Source organism: Elephantulus edwardii, unplaced genomic scaffold (assembly GCF_000299155.1).
Source record: "Elephantulus edwardii isolate Elephantulus edwardi_28Jun2011 unplaced genomic scaffold, EleEdw1.0 scaffold00145, whole genome shotgun sequence".
Lineage (NCBI taxonomy): Eukaryota > Metazoa > Chordata > Mammalia > Macroscelidea > Macroscelididae > Elephantulus > Elephantulus edwardii.
In genome coordinates this window covers 74272-95969 of record NW_006399895.1, presented here as the reverse complement: position 1 = coordinate 95969, position 21698 = coordinate 74272, and the positions used below count along the sequence as shown (strand labels likewise).

Here is a 21698-nt window from a genome sequence, read left to right as displayed (position 1 = left end):
CAGACGAGCTTAGTGGGGCTCAGGGGTGGATATGTGTGTGGGTCTGGGGCCCTGAGGCCATGAGGACCAGAACAGCAGTAGGAGGTGAGGTTCAACCTGCGAGTGATGGTGGTTTTCTTCTCCTCTTCGTCTGCGATTTTACAAACTAGCAATGAGTCTTTAACCACTTTTCAGTCAGTCTCATTATTAAACACGGAATCTGTTTTCACAGAAGTCTTCTGTGATCTGATTAAACTCTCCGCCGCCCTTCTGTTTATCTCTTCTTTGTAGTCTTGACTTTTCTCTTGCCACCTCCACGTTCGTGCAGAAGTTCTGCCTGATCCTTATTTCTCATACCCACCTTCTCTTTTGTCCACTCTTCCTCTATAACCTTCAGTGGCTCCCCATTGCTCATCGCAGTGTTGGCCTGTGGAACCATCAAGAAGATCATTTATGTGGTTGAAGCTTTTTTAGTAAAAAAAAAAAAAGACAGACTTGGGGGAAAAAATTTTATAGCTTATTTTTACTTTAGCCCAGAGATGTCAATGTGTAATCGACATAAAAACTATCAGGAGACTGTAAGTTGGTGGTGGGTTTCTTTTCAAATATGTAGTCTTTGATATCCGGTGTATGATCTCACACCTCAAGCTGGATGCAGAATTTTTATCAGAAATATTTTACCTGTATTGACATTGCATTCAGTTTGCTGTTGTAGAAGTAGGTCCACATAACCCAGGTTGCCCCAGACTTAGTAACTAAGTTTCCTCCAAACTGAAGCAAGTATCAGGTTTTAAACTCTTTTATTTTTTTATTTCTTTTTAATTGTGGTAAATATCTAAGTAGCAAAAAACAGTTGCCATTTCAACAGTCCTCCCAGGTTTACTGCAGTGCCTGTCATTGCTTATGTTTGTCGTGTTGCTCAACCAGAAACCTTTCCTATTCTGGAATTTTCCATCACCCGTCACAGTTCAGTGTCTCCTAAGCAGTGTCCCTTCCCTCCTGTCTGGTCTAAGTAACCAGTAATAAACTTGAATCTCACTATGCTTGCTTTCTCTAGACCTTTCATTTGAATGGGGTCAGAAAGTTTGTGCCTTTTTATGACTAGCAGATTCCACTTACCATGACATTTTCAAGGTGTGTTTTTGTCATGGTGTGTACCTGAGCCATTTCTGACTCGATGGGACAGAACAGCAGCAGGAAGTATTCAATTAAGGAGCTCTGACGATGCAGTTTATAGCACGTTGCACTGCTAGCTGAAAGGTCAGAGGTTCATATCCACCCTTAGCTCTGAAGGAGCTCCTTGCATTTAGACCTATAGCTTCAGAAACCTGATGGAGGATGCTGCGAGTTTGAGATTTTGAGTATTCCCAGTATGGATGGGCATTTAGGGGGTTTCCACTTTTCAGTTATTGCTTAAAATGATATAAAATGAGAAGTTCTGTTCCTTATTTACAGTGGCCACATGTGCCTGGGTGGCTGCCATATTGGATACTGCAGCTATAGACCATTTCGTCGTCAGGGAATGATGGGAATGGGTACAGGTTCACTGACACCCAGGCTTCTAGAATGAAGGCCAAACAACTCAAAAAGGATTTTGAGAAGTTCTAGAACCCTGTCACCTCGCTTGCTGTATTTCTTGACTTTGCTGTTGAAGTTTGTTTCCTTGTACCTCTGTTTCCCCTTTGAAAGGCCCCTTCTGCACTAGTGAGCTCTCCTTTCTGGGTGTATTTACAATCAGGGCCGTCTCAGAGTCACTGCTTTGCAAACCAGCAGAATCCATCGCTGCTTCTGCTTCCCATGGGTTCAGGAAAAATGAGACGGGGCTGGGAGCTGGGCTGGGGTACTGGCTGTCGGTGCCCCAGCCCTGGCCCAAGGAAGGCCTGGCTCTCATTTCTCTGAGCCCCCAGCCGAGTTTGAATGGAGCCTTGCCCTGTCCACTTGAGAAAAGAAGCCCATACAAAGGACACTCTGTGTGTCCTGGAGCTGCGGTGGGGGTGACCAGGGCTGTGGACAGGAACGGGCACTGGTGCAGGTGCTGTAATCTGAAGCTTTACAGGGAGGGGGGAATCCTTTCTCTGTCCTCACAAAGGAAATATGTGCCATTCTCATACTTTCCAAAGGGGCACTGCTGTGTGTGTGTGTTTACTTTTTAAAAGCTATAATGTATATATGAAAAAGTGCAAATTCCAGATTTTTCCATTACCCTTAACAGGAGCTTGGTGCCCCTGAAGCAAAATTCTCCTCTCCCTCTCCCTCCTCCCGTCCCTTGGTAACTACTGATAATCTTTGGTTTCTGTTTGTTGGATTATTTTATGTAAATGAGTTCCTACAGTATTTGTTCTTTTTCAGCTGGTTTGCCTCAGTCCAGTCTTGGTCACCAAGCGTGTCATGTGTTAAATCCACCAGTTGCCCCATGGGAGAAAGAGGAGCAGTCTCCTCCTGTAAAGAGTCGACAGCCCGAGAACCCGGCAGAGGGTCACTGTGAGTCAGAATGGACCTTATGGCATTTGGGCTCACCCTCAACACCTTATTTTTCTTATCTATTGGTTTGCATAGAAAATTCGCATATATTATGTATCACCCATGTACATTGGGTTTCTCACATTCCTACATTCACATTGTGTTTCAATCACTCATATGCATCCACTGATCTATGCCTGGTCTTTTCAAATTCACATTGGGTCTTTCCTAACACCTTCGTACACACCCCTCCGCCCACCAAACTCTGTTAACCTAGCGATTTCCTCCCCTCCCCTCTTGAGCTTTTGTCCACATCTTCTTAGTTATCCTTCTATTTTCAGAATAATGATCTTATGCAGAATTTGTCCTTAGGGAACTGAGCCAGTTCACTCAGCATAATGCTCTCTAGATTCTCCTTTGTTATATTTTACAAAGTTGCTTTTTCATGCTGCATAGTATTCCATTATGGGAATGGTTTGCAAGCTTTTACAGTTTCAGTGTGCGTGATGTTTTCAGGGTTTTCTCATGCAGTAGGCCTCTTTTCTGTTTTCCCTTCTGTGTGTGTGTGTGTGTGTGTGTGTGTGTGTGTGTGTGTGCACGCACACACACACTCAAAATCCACACTCTGCCCATTCATCTGCCTGGTTATCTAGACTCTCTCCACCTCTGGCTCCGTCTCAAGGCTGCCGTGGACACTGGTGTGCATTCCACCATGTGTAGTTTTTGCTCAGTCCGTAGCAAGTTATGTTCCTGACCCACAGCTTGCTTGTCTCTCCAGTGGTTCGAATCCAACAGTGGCTCCAAGGGGGAGGGAGAGGGAGAGAAGGGCATCCTCTCCTGTCTTGGTTTACAGTCTTTACAGTCGCAGACACCTTGTGGAGAGTCACTTTGAATTAGAATCAACTTGACAACAATGAATTTTGGCTTCCCCTCCCCCCTTACTCAATCTCATAATTGCAGTAGTTTTGATTTTTCTTCCATGGTACCTGAAACACTTGGTAAAAAAACACAGTAGTTAAAAAAAGAGGAAAAAGACCTCTGGATTTTTTTTTCTTCTGGTATTCTCTATTTTCAGACAATATCCACTGAGATTTAAAAAAAAAAACATACCCAGCAACAACAACAACAACAAAAAACACCCCAAAACAACCAAACACCAAACTCCCAGTCCACAACCTTTTCTGAATTCACCTTGAATATTTGCCAATTATGATGGAGGTACTACTCCAGCCATTTTTTAATATCTTCAGCTGAATTTAACTTGCATATGATGCTAATGATACTCAACAATTACCACATTCTGTTGGACTTTTTTTTTAATGGGCATAAATCTGAATCTCTTCTAGTTTGTTGGCCTGGTAGCTGTCTTCTGAATTTCCTGGCATAGACAAGTGAGCACGTCCAGAGTTGCATCTGTTTGTTGAAACACCTCATTTGGCATGGCATCAATTCCTGGAGCCTTCTATTTTGCCAATGCCTCTAGTGCAGCTTGCACTTTTATAGACACTGGGAACAACAATAAAAGTGTAGGTTGTTTCATTGCAGTGGTTGGGAACCAAACTTAAATATCTCTGATGTATGCATGTATGTTTGCAAAGCTGTTGGGCTAATAAACATCTATATGCATTCATATAAATAGAAACATTTTTATCTGCACACATTTATATACCAGTATGAATATGCTTGTATAAAAGTGTGGGTTGTTTTCCTTGTTTTTTAAATTATTTTTTATTTAATTTTTTAATTAATTTTAATGAAAATTTACTTTGGATTTCTATTCATTCATTGTTGCACTTTCTCCCCCCCCCCCCAGTGCACTCTTCTCTTTGAAAAGTAAAAGAAAAATTCTTTCATTGTTTTACAATCCCTCCTCGCACATCCACTCCACTATGCAGCCTTCACTCTGGACTCCTGTCAGGACAAAAATACCTAATCACATACCCTATTAAACAGTTTTCTCCCTCATCTGTTTCAATGCAGTATACATTATTTAACTCATCTTTCTCAGTCTCCCCGCAGTCCTGATGTCAGTCCTGTTTTACAACAGTGGCACTATGCAGTATTTGTCCCTTTGTGACTGAGATATTTCACTCAGCATAATGCCCTCCACGGCCACCTATTTTGAATAATATTTCATGAGTTCCTTGTTTTTCAGTGCAGCCTGGTATTCCATTGCATGAATATACCTACCACAGCTTCTCTAGCCATTCATTTGTTGATGGGCACTTAGGTTGTTTCCAACTCCTTGCTATCATGAACAAAACCGCGATACACATGGGTGTGCATATATCTGCTTGGGTGGCAGTTATGGTCTCTTTGGGGTATATTCCCAGTAGTGGAATTGCTGGGTCAAATGGTATTTCTATTTGCAACTTTTTGAGAAAGCGCCACACCACCTTCCACAGTGGTTGCACCATTTTACACTTCCACCAACAGTGAATAAGGGTTCCAGTTTCTCCACAACCTCAGCAGCATTTGTTGTTTGCTGTTCTGTTAAATTTTGCTATTCTTACTGGGGTGAGATGGTATCTCAAAGTTGTTTTGATAGACCTCTAGATTTTTAAGACAAGTCCCTGTAGGGTAAAGAAATCTTTCCTCCGATTGTCTTGATGTATTGCTGTGGGATTTAGTAGGTCTGGCTGGTTTTCAGTTGTTATTAACCTATTCCGTTGATTTAGGGGTACCCTTGTTAAGGTAAGGTAATAAGGAGCCCTGGTGAAATATTTATTACATGTTGCACTAACCGAAAGGTCTACAGTTCGAATCCACCATCTGCTTGCTCTGTGAGAGAAAGGTGGAGAGTCTCCTCTTGTAAATACTTACAGACTTAGGAACCCAATGGAGGGTGAGTCTGAGGCTAAACTGACTCAGTAGCCATAGCTTTTATGTTGCTGGCATTTTTTTATTTTTTTTATTTTTAAAGCAATAACTTGAAAGTCTTAAAGTGGTATTGAAAGACTCTCTGACTGGGGCAAAGCTTGGCACAGGTAATTTGTTCAGATACTCTATTTAATAGGGGAAAAAAATGAAAGATCAGGGAAAGATAGAGATTCTAGTTGAATTTCTGAACCTGCTTTCTTCTGATTCTCCGTAGGTGGAAATGTCGGCTCCAGGACCTTACCAGGCAGCTGCTGGGCCTTCTGTGCCCACTGCACCCCCATCCTATGAAGAGACCGTTGGTGGCCACTACCCGACACCCCAAGCGCCCACTCCTGGACCCACCACAGGGCTGGTGTCAGGCTCCGATGGGAAGGGCATGAACCCTCCTGGTTACTACACCCAGCCAGTGCCGGTCCCCAACGCCAATGCCAGTATGTGTACCATCTGCTTCCAGCCCCCCCTACCCTCTTAGTCCTCGGCCCTCAAATGACTGAACAAAGTGGCTGCCTGAAGAGTCCTAGCCGGTGGCAGCCAGTTCAGCCACACCCCTTGTCTTGAAGTTCAGTCTCTTGGGTTGCACCTTGGGGAGAGGCCCATGTGGCTCATTGTAAAGCACTGTGCCTGCCAAAAATCAGTCAGATACCAGCGTATCCCAAAGACACAGCTATTACTTATCTCAGCGAAGTTTTGGGGTGCCTGAAGGGCCCATCCTTCCAGGTGAGGTGGAGCCCTTGCCCCCTGGACAAGGGGCAATAGAAGGCGGGAGAGTAGAGCTGTGAATACTAAAATAACATCTTTTTTCCCCTCTGTTATTTCTTTTTTTATACTGCTTTACTTACAAAATTCATACACACTGTTTTTCACACCGGATATTTCACATTTCCTTAACCCACCCCTTCCTCCACCCCCAAATTGTGCAATCCCATGATTATGTCCCCCTAAGCCTGGAAGCAGGAGCGCTATCCACTTCCGAAATGGCATGCCTCCGGAAACTCTATGTATGAACAGTGCTCAGGCCATTCATTCATAGGGTCGCTATGAGTCGTCTACGACTCGACAGCACCAAACAACAACAACAACATCCCTCCTCACCCCTGTGCTCCTACCTTTCCCCCCTTGGGGCCTCATATATGTTTTACTAGTTATCTGGTTTTACATTAATGGTCTTATAAAGTATTTGTCCTTATGGGACTGAGTTAATTCACTTAGCATAATCCTCTCCAGTCCCTCCCATGTTGAAACATCTTTATGGTCCCTGCTTTTGGGTACTTCCTGCTGCCCGAGTGTGGCCAGGTATATGGCTGATTGATTCATTGTCACAGCAGTTCAGGAAGTTATAGCTCAGAGAAGGAAGGGGCCAAGGGGCTGAACTATGCCCCAGCACACTTAACCTCCCTGTGCCTTGTATTCCTCATCTGTAACTTTGAGTTGTTTCTGACTCATAGTGATCTCATGTGTCAGAGTCAGTGTCCCCTAGGGTCTCCCACGCTTTAGTCTTTAAGGGGTCAAATAGCCAAATCTTTCTCCCATGGAACTAGTGAGTGGGTTTGAACTGCCAACGTTTGAGTTAGCACCTGCACGTTTTAGCCAATACATCACCCCGTGTAGAGTGGGCTTTCAAATATCTGCATCAGTATGTTGAGATTGAATAAAACAGTGCACTGCTGCTATTGTTACTATTATTAGGGTGCCTCATTAATGTATTCAGCTACTCTCTAAAAGGTTGGGCATTCTCATTCACCCAGAAGGTACCTCAGAAGAATGGCCTGGCAATCTCATTCTGCAAAAGCCAGCCAGCCATTAAAAACCCTTGTGTCATACCGTTCTACTCTGACACACATGGGTTACTGAATTGGAGTCAAATTGAAGTCTTCTGGTGGTACTGGTATTATTGTTCTTGTTGTCTTGACTATTTCGACATCTCGGTGAAGTTATTGGGATGGTGAGATGATGACTTTCAAGAAGTCGATCACATTCGTGGTCAGTTAATAACTTAGACTTAATGTCATGTACACGTTCCTGGGAAAACTCACTGCCGTTGAGTCATACGCGACTCATAGCTGATTCTCCGGTGGACTTTCCAAGCTGTAAGTAGCATGAGAGGAGATTGCTCATCTTTCTCCCGACAAGCTGTTGGTGGATTTGAACCACCGGAGAGGGTGGGCTTTGGGTTAGCAGTGCAACCACCAGGACTAGGCCACCAGAGCTCTCTGGCGCCTGTGAAAGTAGCTGTCACTCCCACCGCCTTCCCAGAAGGAGGTTCTTTCTCTGACTGTTAAGTTGCATCGATTCTGGGTGTTAGTTCATCCTCCCTTCACACGGTGAAGACAAAGGTGCTTGGGTGATGCAGCCCGTAGGGACTTGCTGTGCTAACGCAGAGGCCTAACTTTTTCTGGTGGTTCAAATCCACCAGTGACTCCATAGTATAAAGTTGGGCAATCTCCTCCCATGTGACTTACAGTAAACTTGGTGGGGGGTCAGCCATGCGTCAGTTTCCACAGGACTGATTGAGTCACCTAAAGATGACAGGAATGATATTGGCAACCACTTTCCTCTTCGCTGTGTCAAAAGAACCAGAAGGAAGTCAGTCTGACAGAAATACGAAATTCAACAGTTTTGAGGGGGAGGAAAAAAAGAGACCCTCTCTGAGGGTTCCTTATTTTTTTGCATCCACATAGTTTGGGCACTTGGCATCTGGATCATCTGGCCTGACCTTCTTTTTTTTTTTTTTAAATTTTATTTTTTATTTTTGTGTGTGTACCGTCAAATCAGATCTGACTGGTACAGGAGGAGATTGTTCCTCCTTCTCCAGCAGAGCATCTGGTGGATTCGAACCGTGTACCTCTGAGATTGCAGTGCAGCTTCTTGCCACTAGGCCACCAGAGCTCGCCTGGCCTGACCTTCTTAACTCTCTTAGCACTGCCTTTAGCACTGGGTATAGAAGTTCATCAAGAAACATGTAGAGTGACCAGGCCATTCAGAGGATGAACCCCGCACCAGCCACAGACATGCTCTCTAATAGTCGACCCAGTAGAGTTCTCTCAACAGTTACTAAAGAACAACTATCAAGTTTACCCATTGGACGTATACAATTTGGAGGGCTTTTTTGGTAGAGTCACAATGTGCAACCATCAGCACTGGCCAAATTCTGGAATATTCCATAGCTCTCCCTCACCCCCAAAAAAACACACCCTTAAACCTATTAGCCATCTCTTCCCATATACCTGGTATCCAGTCATCCCCCAAGTAAGAAAACTGAGGCCCAAGCCCACACCATCACTGTTTTCGTGATTACTGTCTTCAGACCACCTTAAGGGAGTGATTTGGGAGGAATGGGAGACAGTTTGGGGATCAACTCCAGACCCACTTAATCTGTCTCCATGGGCAGTGAGGTTCGTTTGTCCCTTGGTGCAAGGCCGTGGAGGTCTGGCCCCTGCGTCCTTGTGTGTTCCACCCCTGTGCTGTTTGCTGGTGTCATTTTTGTTTGCTGAGCTTCTCTGTCTCCTGCTCCCGCCCTCAGTAGCTGTGCAGACTGTGTACGTGCAGCAGCCCATCTCGTTTTTCGACCGCCCGGTCCAGATGTGCTGTCCTTCCTGCAACAAGATGATCGTGACGCGGCTGTCCTACAACGCCGGGGCGCTCACCTGGCTCTCCTGCGGGAGCCTCTGCCTGCTGGGGTGAGTCTGCAGCCCACGCCCACTCCCTGGGCGCCCTCTTCCTCTCCCTTTGCAGGAAACAAACAATGCTGCTCCCAACAACAGCAACAGAATCCGCTCTTGCCACTGAGCCGTTTCTGACTCCCAGCCGCATGGGTAGAGTCAAACTCCCTTATAGGACCTGCGAGGCTACTTCACTTCCCTGTAGGACTTGGGAGGGTGTTATCTTACATCTGCCTTCTGGGGAGTGGTTTTCAGTTCGAACTACTGATCTTTCTGTTAGCAGCGAGTACTCTATCCATTGTGTCACCGGGGTGCTTTTCTTGCGGGAAAACCCCAAAACCCTAGCTATCCAGTTAGTTTTCATTCATAGCAACTGTCTATTGGGTTTCTGAAACTAAATCTTTACAAGAAGCGGCCCATCTTTTAAAAAAAGTATTATTTTTATTTTATACTGGTTTACTTGAAAAGTTCGTATACATTGATTTTCACACCACATCTTTCCCATTTCCTTTCCGACCCCTCACCCTCCCCATCAAATTGTGAGATCCTGCCTATCCTCACCTCTCTGCTCTTCCCCTCCCCTCCTTGGATCTTCATACCCATTTTACTCGTTTTCTTTCTATTTCTATAATAATGGTCTTATACAGTACTTGTCCTTATGGGACTGAATTAGTTCACTTAGCATAATGCCCTCCAGACCCTCCCAAGTTAGGTCGTAATATACAAAATCATTGCTCCTGTGTGCTGCGTAGCATCCCATCGTGGGAATGTACCATAATTTCTCAATCTATTCGACGGTGGTTTGGCATTTGAAGAAGCTGCCTGTCTTTTTTAATCAGAGCAACTGGTAGATTCAAACCACTGATGTTTTGCTAAGCAGCCCAGGGCCTTATGCACTGTGCCACCAGGGCACACTTGTCCCTAGTTGAGAATCACTGCTCTTGAGCACATCTGCTCTGCAAGTTACTATTGCAGCGTTTCTGTGGCCCTTCCCTCGTGCATGTAGGGACAAGCATCAGAGTCACCCACCTCCATGTGGGGCGATTCACATAGAGATTGCTTTCCTTCTAGCTTTTCATGCCCTCGGTACTGCTGTTTGCTTGACTCCAAGCAAAGCTTTAAACAATCTGTACGTTAAAATGCTTTACATAATCTCTCACAAACCTCTTATCCTTTTGTGACTTCGAGTATGTTTCCCGTTGCCTTCGCTGGAGGCCTGTGTAAATATTTATGTCTACACCCAGAGTATTATGTTTAGAGAGATTATAGTTCTGTTCTGGGACAGAAACTTGAAGAAAGATAATTATTGAGTTTTCCCCCCTCCCTGAGCAGGTAAAAGTCTCATAAACTCACTGCCAAAGCCACCTCATGGTTGACCCTCTGTTGGGTTTCTGAGGTTGTAAATGGCAAGGGAGGATCCCATCTGGCTTCCTTGCAGCCTCTGGTGGACTTGAATCTGCAGAGAGGTGCAGCTCTGTGGTCCACAGCACAGCTCCCTATGAGACCACCACAGTGCCCTCATCTTTTCCTGGCCACGTGAACTTCTCTGGGAACCACTGGTGTGTGTTAATGGGGACCAGCTCTTCAAAGCTGTTGATTCCAGCTCATGGTGACCCTGTGGGCCAGAGTAGAGCTGCCTTGAGGGGTCTCCACAGCTGTAGTCTTTCTCCTGAAATGCTGCTGGTGGGTGTGAATTGCCCACCTCTCAGGTAGCAGCCAAGCACTTAACCTCTGTGCACCAGGGCTCCTTGTAGCAGGGCGGGGGCTGCCTTTACTTCTTTGGCAGATGTGCTGTTGGTACATTTCTTCCCCAAAGTGCTTGTGCAGCCGGCTGATTCCTCCCCATCATCTGCTTGTGACTTAGGTCAAGAAGGAAGAATGTTTTCCCTTCCTAAAAAAAAAGGAGACACTACATGGTTCAAAATCAAGAAGGGGGTTCGTCACGTCAGGGATGTGTTCTGTCTCCATAGAACAGATCATCCGAGATGCTGGGCTGTATGAGGAGGAATGTGGCATCAGGATTGGTGGAAGAGTCATCAACAACCTGCTTTATGCAGATGGCACAACCCTGCTTGCTGAAACTGAGGAGGACCTGAAGCGCTTGCTGCAGAAGGTCAGGGACTGCAGCCTTCTATATGGATTGAAGCTCAATGTCAAGAAAACAAAGATTCTTACCACTGGGCTAATTGGCATTATCAAGATGGATGGTGAAGAGATTGAGATAGTTAACAGTTTTGGTTTACTTGATTCCACAATCAACACTCTAGATAACAGCAGCCAGGAAATCAAGAGATGAATTGCGTTGGGAAAGTCGGCTGTGAGGGACCTCTCAAGAGTACTGAAGAGCAATGACGTCAGGCTGGAGACTAAGGTTCCAGGCTAGAGTCTTCACAATTACATGCTATGCATCAGAGAGTTGGACAGTGAATAGGGTTGATAGAAAGAGAATTGATGCCTTTGAGCTGTGGTGCTGGAGAAAAGTATTGAATATACCATGGACTGCTAGGAGAACAAACAGGTTTGTCTTGGAGAAGGTGAAGCCGGAATGCTCCTTGGAGTCAAAGATTCTGAAGCTTCGTCTGACATATTTTGGGCATGTTGCAAGGAGGGATTGGACCTTGGAGAGGGACATCATGTTTGGCAGAGTGGAAGGGCGGCGAAGGAGAGGAAGACCTTCAATGAGATGGGTCGATTCTGTGTCTGGAGTGGTGGGAAAAAGTGCGTTTGGGATGGCTAAGTTGGCACAGGGTTGAACGGCATTTAGAGCTCTTGTACATAGGGTCACTATGAGTCGCAAGCTACTCGGTGGCACATAACAACAACAACAACAATTTATTAATTAGTACTTGTTGCAGAGGGTCAAGGACTGCAGCCTTCAGTATGGATTGAGGCTCAATATCAAGAAGACAGAAATTTTCACCACTGGGCAAATTGGCAGCATCAGGATGAATGGTGAAGAAATTGAGATTGTTCACAGCTTTAGTTTGCTTGGCTCCACAGTCAACACTCTTGGCACAAGTAGCCAGGAAATTAAAAGACGTGTTACGATGGGAGAGCCTGCTGTTAGGGACCTCTCCAAAGTACTGAAGAGCAATGGTGTCTCTCTGAAGACTAAGGTGCATCTGATGCAGGCCATGGTCTTTGTAATCACTTGTTATGTATCAGAGCGTTGCACAATGACTAGGGAGGACAGAAGGAGAATTGATGCCTTTGAGCTGTGGTGCTGGAGAAGAGTATTGAATGTACCATGGACTGCTAGGAAAACAAACAGATTCATCCTGGAAAGGGTTAAACCGGACTGCTCCTTGAAGGCAAGGACTCTGAGGCTTCATCTGACATACTTGGACATGTTATAAGGAAGAACTGGACCTTGGAGAGGGACATCATACTTGGGAGGGTGCAGGGACAGCACAGGAGGGGAAGGCCCTCTATGAAGTGGATTGATTCAGTGACTGGGGTAATCAGGATGGGTGTGTCAGAGACAGTGCGATTGGCACAGGACAGAGCAGAGTTTAGGGCCGTTGTACATGGGGTCACTATGAGTTGCAAGCGACTTGATGGCATGTAACAACAACAGCAATTTATTAATTCGATTTATTAATCCCAGAGAGATTCATTCTCATCTTTCAGGTCATAGATTAAGTAGGAAGTTCTGGTGGCTTAATGGTAAGGAGTTGCATTGCCAACCCAAAGGCAGGTAGTTTCTATCTACCAGCTGTTCCGAGGGAGAATGATGGTTCATCTCCTCCCGTGCCATTTACAGCCTCCAAAACCCCGGAGGAGGATCATCTATGAGCCAGTTCCCACTCGATGGTACGTGAGTAAGGGCAATAACCTCAGCTCACACAGTAACTAGGGAAGGACAGAGAATAAAGTTGATAGGTTTCTCCCCACCCACATACAGTTCCGGCTCATGACTTCTTCCCTGGGGCAGAAAAGGCTACATGAAAGGTCAAGGAAGCTGGTATTCAAGGAAATTTTTCTCTCAGAGATTCTGCAGCTTCCGTGAAAACATGCCTATGACCTAGGCAGTATAAAGGAGAACAGGCTGGCGTGGCCTCGAACTGCTAACCAGAAGGTCTCCGGTAGTTTGAATCCCCCCACAGCTCCTCAGGAGAAACACGGGTGGTCTCCTCCCTGGAATTCACAGCCTTGGAACTTGGAGTCCGTTCTGACACAGCTACAAAGAAATGGGGATTTAATATTACAGTCTTTTAAAAAATTATTACCTATTTCACGTTCATATTCTCTCAATTAAGAATGTAGAAGGAAATTGTATAATTATAATATCTTTAATGGCTATTTAAAGATTCTGTGAACAACAGCAACAAAAAAAAACCTCCGTGGAAAAGAAAATTAAGGAAAGGGAGTAAGTTAGCTTCAGATGATTTGACTTTTTAAATTCTCTTTTCTTTTCCCCCTTAAATGTAGTAGTGTCGATTCAAATCCTACCACATGCTTTCTGTGTGACCCTGGACAAGTGACTTCATGTCTCTGAGCTTTCTCACATACTAATTGAGGATCATTTATCTATCTATCTATCTATCTAAAATCATCTGTAAATTGAGGACTATATATATATATATATATATATATATATATATATATATATATTTGAAGATAAAATAAGGGAATGTGTGTACACGTGGTACTATGTGTGTGTATGTGGTACTGCTTACCTGTACAGGTAAACCATAGAGGCAAACTGTAGGTAAGAGTGGAGAGTGGTCTCTAAATGGACTCACTACTCCTTAGTTAGGGAGCTCTGGTGGCCTAGTGGTAAGGAGTTGCCCCACCAGTCCAAAGGCAGGCAGTTTAAATCCACCATCTGCTCCAAGGGAGAAAGATGGGCGATCTCCTCGCATGCTATAAACAGCCTCTCAAAACTTGCTGAGGGTCAGCTATGAGTCTGTTCCAAGTCATTGGCACACAACAACAACAACAACAACAACCTTTTATTTAAGGAACTCTGGTGCTGTAGTCCATAACATGTTGTGTGGCCAACCAATAGGCTGCTGTTCTCCCATGTTTTGAATCTACTCTGGGCAAAGATGGGCAATCTCCTCCCATTAGGATTGACAGCCTCAGAAACCCAAAAAGGGATCACTGTGGGTCAGAATTCTCTTCATGTCAATAACTTTGGTGGTTAGACTAACTTGTCTGGCTACTAACCAAAAGGTCCACCAGCTGCTCTGTCAGAGAAATACGGGTGACCTCTTCCCATAAAGATTTACAGCCTCAGAAATCCAGTGGAGGGTCACTGTGAATAAGGGATGACTTAGCAGAAGTGAGTGTTTTTGAGCTTCTGGTAAACTTAGACAAATGGAGGAAGTTTCTTTTACAAGCAACTTGTTTTCATCTGAATAGTTCCTGATTCAGGCTTTGTGAGTGAGTCAGGATCTTCCAATGAAACATTATGTTTCTTCTCTGTGTTCGTTGAACTGCACCTTTGGTAAACATCGATTGTTAAGGCTGATTGAAGATCATTCCTGTCTCTGGTGACTGACAGTGTAGGTTAAGGGAGGTGCTGTTTGGGAAGCCTTATTTGGCTGCTTCTGTAAGAGGGACCCTCTCTATATAGATAATCTTAAAACAGCCATAGTCTAAGAGAGGAGTTAGCAAATTATGGCATTGGGGCCATACACGGCCTCTGCTGTTTTGAGTTTCAGCCAGTGTAACCACACCTTTGTGTTTCTGTGTTGTCTCTGGCAAGCATTCAGGCTCGAAGGGACAAAGTTGGGGAGTTGCACCAGAGATTGCATAATCCTTTACAAAAAAAGCTTGCCAACTCCTGACCTAAGACCTTGGAAGATATCCATAGGAGCCACGTTTAGAAATTAGCTTCCAACCAGCCCTCTCTCTGGGACTGCTGGCATTGCTCCAAGTATTAGTCTCCTACTGCTGCTGTAACAAATTATTACAAACTTAGTAGTCTAAGACAGCAGAGATGTGTTCTCTCACAGTTCTGGAGGCCAGGGTTCAGACTCAAGGTTTCTGTAGAGCCCTGCTCCCTCCAAAGGCTCTGGGGAGAATCTTCCTTGGCCTTCTCCAGCTGCTGGTGGCCCCCCAGGCTTCGCTAGCTTGTGGCTGCTTAATTCGAGGCTCTGCCACCATCAACACACTCTCTCCTCTTTCCTCTTGTCCTGTGTATCTCCAATTTCTCCCCCCATTCTCTCATAAGGACACTTGTCAGTGGATTTAAAAAGAGCCCTAGGTAGCATAAGTGTTTTGCCCTTGACTACTAAACACAAGGTTGGAGGTTCAAACCCACCATAGGTGCTTCAGAAGAATGGCCTGGCAGTCTCTTTTTTTCTTTTTTATATCAATAATAGCCAGAAAAGCCCTGTGGTCCTGTAACACATGGGATCATTGTAAATTGGAGTTGACCAGATGGTAACAAATCTGGTTTTGAGTTTTAGCTTTTGGACCTAGAACCAAAAGGCCCAGTGCCATCAAGTCTGTTCCAATTCATAATGACCTTCCATCAGGTTTTTGAGGCTGTAAATCTTAATGGGAAAGAGACTGTCATTGATGGATTTGAACCACCGACTTTGTGGTTAGCAGCCCAGTACGCTATGCCACCAGAGCAGCTCTTCCTCCAATATAACTTCATCATAAAATCTTGAACGTAATGATCTCTGCAAATATCCTAGATCGATCCAAATACGGTTACTCTCCCGGGTTCTAGGGGGTAGGGCCTCCGCTTTCCCCCCCTCTGCAGTTGGTAATGTGACTGTTGTGTCCCCCCAGGTGCGTGGCAGGCTGCTGCTTCATCCCCTTCTGCGTGGACGCCTTGCAGGACGTGGACCACTACTGCCCGAACTGCAAAGCACTGCTGGGCACCTACAAGCGCTTGTAGGCCTCAGCCGGACGAGCGGGCAGCAGGCAATGCAGGAAGTCCTTTTCTTCGCCTCTCGCCCAGCCCCACCCTGGTGGAGGTCCTGCCATGGAGGGGTGGGGGGTGTCTTATCTCATCAGGGGTCTGTTGTCAAAAGTTACACACCACCAACCCAAGACATTGCTGCTTGGAGGGGTGAACCGGACAGGCAAAGACATTCTCTGCGCGTGTGGGGTTCAGGACCCGGCCACCGGGACCCTAGCTCATCCATCCCGTTCACGGAATATCCTCTGGTGATCTGCAGGGGCGCCCCCTTGCCCTGCCTCAGTGGCCCCCTCTGGCAGTGGCCTCAAGCCGAGAAGCCACAGTTGCCTTATCTTTTGAGACTCTTCTGGCCCCACGGGGCTGGAACCAGCCAGCCTGGGGTGCCTGCCGTCTTAGCTATGCCATCCCACCCCCTGGGGACACAAATCTTGCCTTACGAACTTCAAGGGTCTGCCTCTGATCAAGTTCATTGCCGGCTTTTCATTAGCACACCAATTCACTTTAATTTTGTCTTTTTTAAGTATGGGGAGGGGTGGGGCGATTATTAACACCCAGCAGACACAGAGCCACAAGGTCACGAAGGCCTGATTGTAAAGCAGGCTGGATCTTGTCATCGGCTGTCGGTCCTTGGCTCCCTCTGCCCAGTCTTTAGCCCCTTTCCACAAAGGGCTCCCCTACTCCCCGCCTCACCGCCTGTTTGTCTTAAGAGTTTTACAGCCTCCTTTCGGTCTTAAACACCTCTGAAGAGGATTTTGAAAGGAAGGATTTATAGAAAACTCTTTGCCTTAACCGTGGGGCTGGTATCATTTTTACATTTGCCAATCCACTCTCCCTTGTTTTATTTCTTTTTTTGGAACAAGACAGAGGAAATGAGTCATTTCATCCACTGCCTTTAATTGGGTTTATGTGGTTCTTAAAAAGCTCTCTGATGAACTCACCACGTGGGGCCCCTTCGTGGTTCCAGGTGGTGTTTGGGAAGACGGGGGCGGCACCAGTTGAGCTATGTCTGGGCCCTACGGAGCAGAATGGCTTGGCGACCTCTCTCAAAGGAGTCTGACAGCACAGAAATGTAGTTTGGTCTCTCACATCTGAAGAGGAGATTCCCAGGACTCGAGCAGCAGCAAGCCAGGTCATTTCTGAAATCAAGACAGTGCTGGCTTAGTGTCCTGCAGTTCTCCCCCCCTTTTGATAGTCAAATCATCACAAGAAATTAGTATGAATAATATTACCTAGAAATCAAACCCAGCCCTTGAATGAAATCTGTGTGTTGGCTGAGAGTAGTAGCACCTTAGCCATACACTCAGTTTATTCACTTAGTATTTTGCAGATGTATGTCATTCCCCCCCCCGCCCCAATGACTATGGATACCCACACAGTACTTTTGGGGTTTCTGTTTGTTTTCTGCTTTTAACAAATAAAGTCCTTGGTTCACTCGGTGAACTATTTATCAGTTCTTTCCGTGTGGAGAAAGTTCTCTTGTGTTCCCAAGGCTCTTTTTACCCTTAAACGGTAGGAAGTCTAGTGTTTTAGAGACTTGAAACTCACCGCAATGTCAAGATGACCGAGGCTGAGCTGGGTGGACTGGGCCTGAGCCCAGGTTGGACGTTGGGTTATTGGAACCCAGTGAGTATCCTGGATGGCAGTGAGCCATCGCTTTCAAGTTTTAATAAAACGCACAGAAGAAAACCGTCTGCATTCATTCTCTGAACAAAACCTGCTTTGTGAATTGATCGGGGAGGTTGTGAAAGGCCAGAAGAGGAGGCATTGTAACTCGCCAGGACTATGAATGCCCTTCCTCCCCGTTTCCTACCTGATGATGTCGCTTTATTTCGGGACAGATAGGAAGAGAATGCATCTTAAGGCAGTGTGCATAGACATTTACACTCTAATTTATGAGCCTGAGAAATTGCTGTTTATCCAGATCTAGTCATGTGCGGTTTGGGGGGTGTTTGGTTGTTCGACAGACTCCAAGGCCATGCATATTTAACAGTTCTTCTCAGATGGTGGTATGAGAATGCTCTCAAGCTGTTATTAATTACATATGCAGTGCAAAGGCTTCAAAACAAGAGCCCTAGTTCAAGGACTGCAGAACACAGATCTTACAAACAAAACAAAACATGCTCAGTATCTGAGTGTGAAGCAGTCATTGGCTTTTTCCACTTTCCTGTTCAACGTGAATAGGTTGTCTTTTTTATGAATGGAAAAGGTTTTTTTGTTCTGGCCCCATCTGTTGGGGACTTTGGAGTCATCCTTTTCAAACCCAGAGTCTCACTAGTTTATGGAAAGGGCTCTATGCCTATTTGTATCTTTCATTTGTTTCAAACTGAAAGTAATTACCCATCTGACCCACTCCTGTTAGCACGTCTGTTTAAGCCACTGGGGAAGCCCAGGATTCCTTGCTGACCACAGCACTACCCGTCAGATGTTTCCTCTGGGACAATGGTCATCCTTGTTGCTGGTGAGAACGCTCTTGCTGGTGCAGAGCTATTTATAAATGTTGTTTACACACACGAGCACACACACACTTTGGCTGTTTTTTTTTCTTCTCTTTGGGAGGTTAAACTACTCTGACTCTTTGGGCTCAAGACCTTTGCTGGTTGTAAATCGAGACGTTGGAATTTTACTGGCCAAAATTACAATTTGCATTTTGGATCCTATTAAAGTTATCTCCTGCTTTTATTACTCAGCCTGTTTACAATGGGCCGTCTGTTTTTCATCGGCACATGGGTGGACTGAAAGGAGAGCCTGCCAGGGTGATGAAAGAGAGAAACCAGATTTTTCTCCCCCCCCCCAAATCCAAGAATTTTAAAGGAACAAGACTCCAAAGCTCAGGAAGATATAAAGAAAATAATAAAACTGCTCAGAGACAAGTGCACCATCTAATGCATCTAGCCTGCTATTTGAGACTTTTCATTGCTGTATTAGGAAAATGCTGGTGCATTTAAATATTTTCAGAAATCTTTGTGCTGTGATGTCTTTGAAATTATTTTTGTCATTCGTTTTCTAACTGGAAAAATTAATTTCGTGGGTGTGTCCTTTTGCACTGTATCACAAGTTGTGTTAAGTCTAGTTCTTGGTGGCCCTGTGTCAAATGGCTTGAGGTTTTCAAAGCTGTGACCTTTTGGAAGCAGATTGCCAGGACTTTCTTCTGAGGTACTCCTCACAATGGGCTCAAACCACCAACCTCTCAGCCAATACAGTAGTTAAACACTTAACTGTTTACAAAACCCAGGGACTCCTCACAGAGCACAAAGCAAAGGATTGTTCGTGAAACTTCTCTCTTGGCCCCACAGCTGTGTATACATACACGTGTGCGCTAGTCACAGACAAAGTGTGTGAGAACAAAGTGACAAAGAGCAAAATTTGGAAGCCTCTAGTCTGGCTTATCTGGTTTGTTGCTGATTAGCGTGGCTTGTCCCCTGCCATGTGTAAAGCGCTGAATTAACAGAGAAACCTGAGCCCAGGCCACTCAGGACCCTATCCTCACTCCAGGTGGTTGCTTTGCTTTTTAATTGAGGTAAAAGTCATGGAACGTAATTCATAAACGTTCTTAAGGTGTGTGCTGGCCTTTAGGATTTAGAATGACACAGTGACGAAACAGTACGCTTGAGCCTCAGGCTGACCTGCTTCACCCTGAGCCAACTACTCCTTCCAAGACAGAGCTGTTTGTTCTTTTGGAAATCCATGGTGTGTTCAACACTCTGCAAACACCACGCAATTCAAAGGCATCAATTCTTCTCTCATCTTTCTTATTCATTGTCCTAACTTTTACATGCATATGAAGCAATTGAAAATATCTTGACCCAGATCAGGCACACCTTAGTCTTTCAAAGGACATCCTTGCTTTTGGCACTTTGGAGAGATCCTTGACAATGCAACATGTCTTTTTGATTTTTTTAAAAAAAATTAGTGTGTGTGTGTGTGTACCTTCAAGTCAATCTGACTGGTACAGGAGATTGTCCCTCCTTCTCCAGCGGAGCATCTGGTGGATTTGAACCGTGCACTTCTGGGATTACAGTGCAGCTTGTCTTTTGGTTTTTTTGACTGTCATTTTCAGGGGTGTTGATTGTGGACCCAAGTGAAATGAAGTACAACAGGCCCCTGGTGTTTAGATGATTCTCTGACATGCCATTCAGATATTCTGATCAGAAGATGACTTCTTAGATTTGAACCCACAAACTGGGTATGGAGACTGGCTGGTGTGTGTATTTTATTTCATTTGTGGTTTTCTTGCTTCTGTTGAAATTCGTGGTTCTTCCATTAGCTCTTAGGATGGCCGCCCTTGCGAGCTGATGCTTGTCTCCAGCTCACACCTCCACTTCCTGGAGACCAGCAGGAAAGGCCGTGCTTCCGCTAAGAAGGTGGGTTGTGGTGAAGGTGGGTTATGGTGAAGGTGGGCCAGGGTATGCTATTTAAGAAACCTGCCCACAAGGGGCACCCCAACAGGGCTCCTCTCCCGGTGTTCACCTATGAGAGGGGCTTCCGTGCTTGACCTGGGCTCCTGGTCAGGGTTTTGGTTGCCACCCCCAACCAGAAATTGTGGGTAGAGAGGAAGTGGCAAACGTCTCCATCACTTTTTAGCTTCGAGTGGGGAGTGCTTCTGTTGCTTGTGCTTGTCCCTGGGTGTCTAGGCCAAGGGAGTGGACAGTAAAAATTTAAGTGGCTATTTGGAATCCCTCTTAAAGCCATAATTTGCGTTTCTGCCCTGAAGTTCAGGTGGCAGGAACAGACCTCATTGTTTGTCTGGTGGGGAGACCGTGGGTCAAGGCTGAGGCCCCTCCAGGCAGAACACCTGTGTCTGTGGCTCCTCCAGCCTGTTTGAACCTCCCAGAAGAGAAGCAATGGGAGGGTGGACCCCTCCCAGAGTCAGGGACCCCATCCTTGCTGCTGGACAGGCTCAGGTTCCCAGCTCAGCTGTCTCTCTAATGGTCTCACTTCCTCCTCGGTTCACACCCTGCCCTGTTGTAGATGAATTCAGGCCTATGTCAGTGCCTGGTGTGTGCGTGTGTGATGGAGACGGGGCTAAGACAGTGTCTCTGGATGGGAGTGGGGATGTGCGAGAGGGAAAGTGAAGCAAGAAAAGAAGGGGTGCATGGTAGAGAGAGAAAGTGTGAGAGTATGGTTCTACACATGCGGAGCGTAGTTTGTGTGTGTGTGTGTGTGTGTGTGTGTGTAGTGTGCAGGTCTGTCCTCCTAGGTGTCTCTGAGTGAGGGTGTGTATGTCTGGGAGACTCTGTAGGTGTGTCTGAGAGTATAGTGTCTGTGTGTATGAGTCCATTTATAGGAAATGTCCAGAACAGACAAATCCAGAGAGGCAGAAGTTAGATTTAGTGTTTGGCAGTGGCTGGGAAGAGGGAGGATACTTGGGTTTTATTTTTGGGATGATAATAATATTTTGGAACTAGGTAGAATTGATAGCCATATGACATTGTGAGGGAGCTCCGGTGGCCTAGTGGCAAGAAGCTACACTGCAATCCCAGAGGCACATGGTTCGAGGCCACCAGCTGCTGCTCCGCAGGAAAAGGATGGACAGTCTCCTCCCATGCGATTAACCGCCTCTGAAAACCTGCTGGAGGGTCAGCTGTGGGTAGATTCCGACTCTGTGGTGCAAAACAACATGACACTGTGCATGTGCCAACCATTACTGATTTGTTCGCTTTTACTAGTTAATTTTATTATTAGGTGAATTTCACAACATTGTGACATATTTTATTCTCGTTGCTTCCTGCTCCCCAGACTATGAGGAGATCAACAACCAGAGCTGTTCTTGTCATCTCTCTTCACCTCTTCTCTTCCCCCCTGCCCTTTGGCAATGCACGCTGTATTTATATTAATGA

The 21698-nt window shown here is 45.6% G+C and overlaps 1 protein-coding gene across 1 annotated transcript; it reads left to right on the top strand.

Moving 5' to 3' along the window:
* Positions 1–5539: 5539 nt before the first annotated feature.
* Positions 5540–15837, top strand: LITAF (lipopolysaccharide-induced TNF factor). Its single transcript, XM_006894489.1, has 3 exons — positions 5540–5750; positions 8840–8996; positions 15729–15837. The coding sequence occupies exons 1-3, from the start codon at positions 5540–5542 to the stop codon at positions 15835–15837; spliced, it is 477 nt and encodes a 158-aa protein (XP_006894551.1).
* Positions 15838–21698: the final 5861 nt, after the last annotated feature.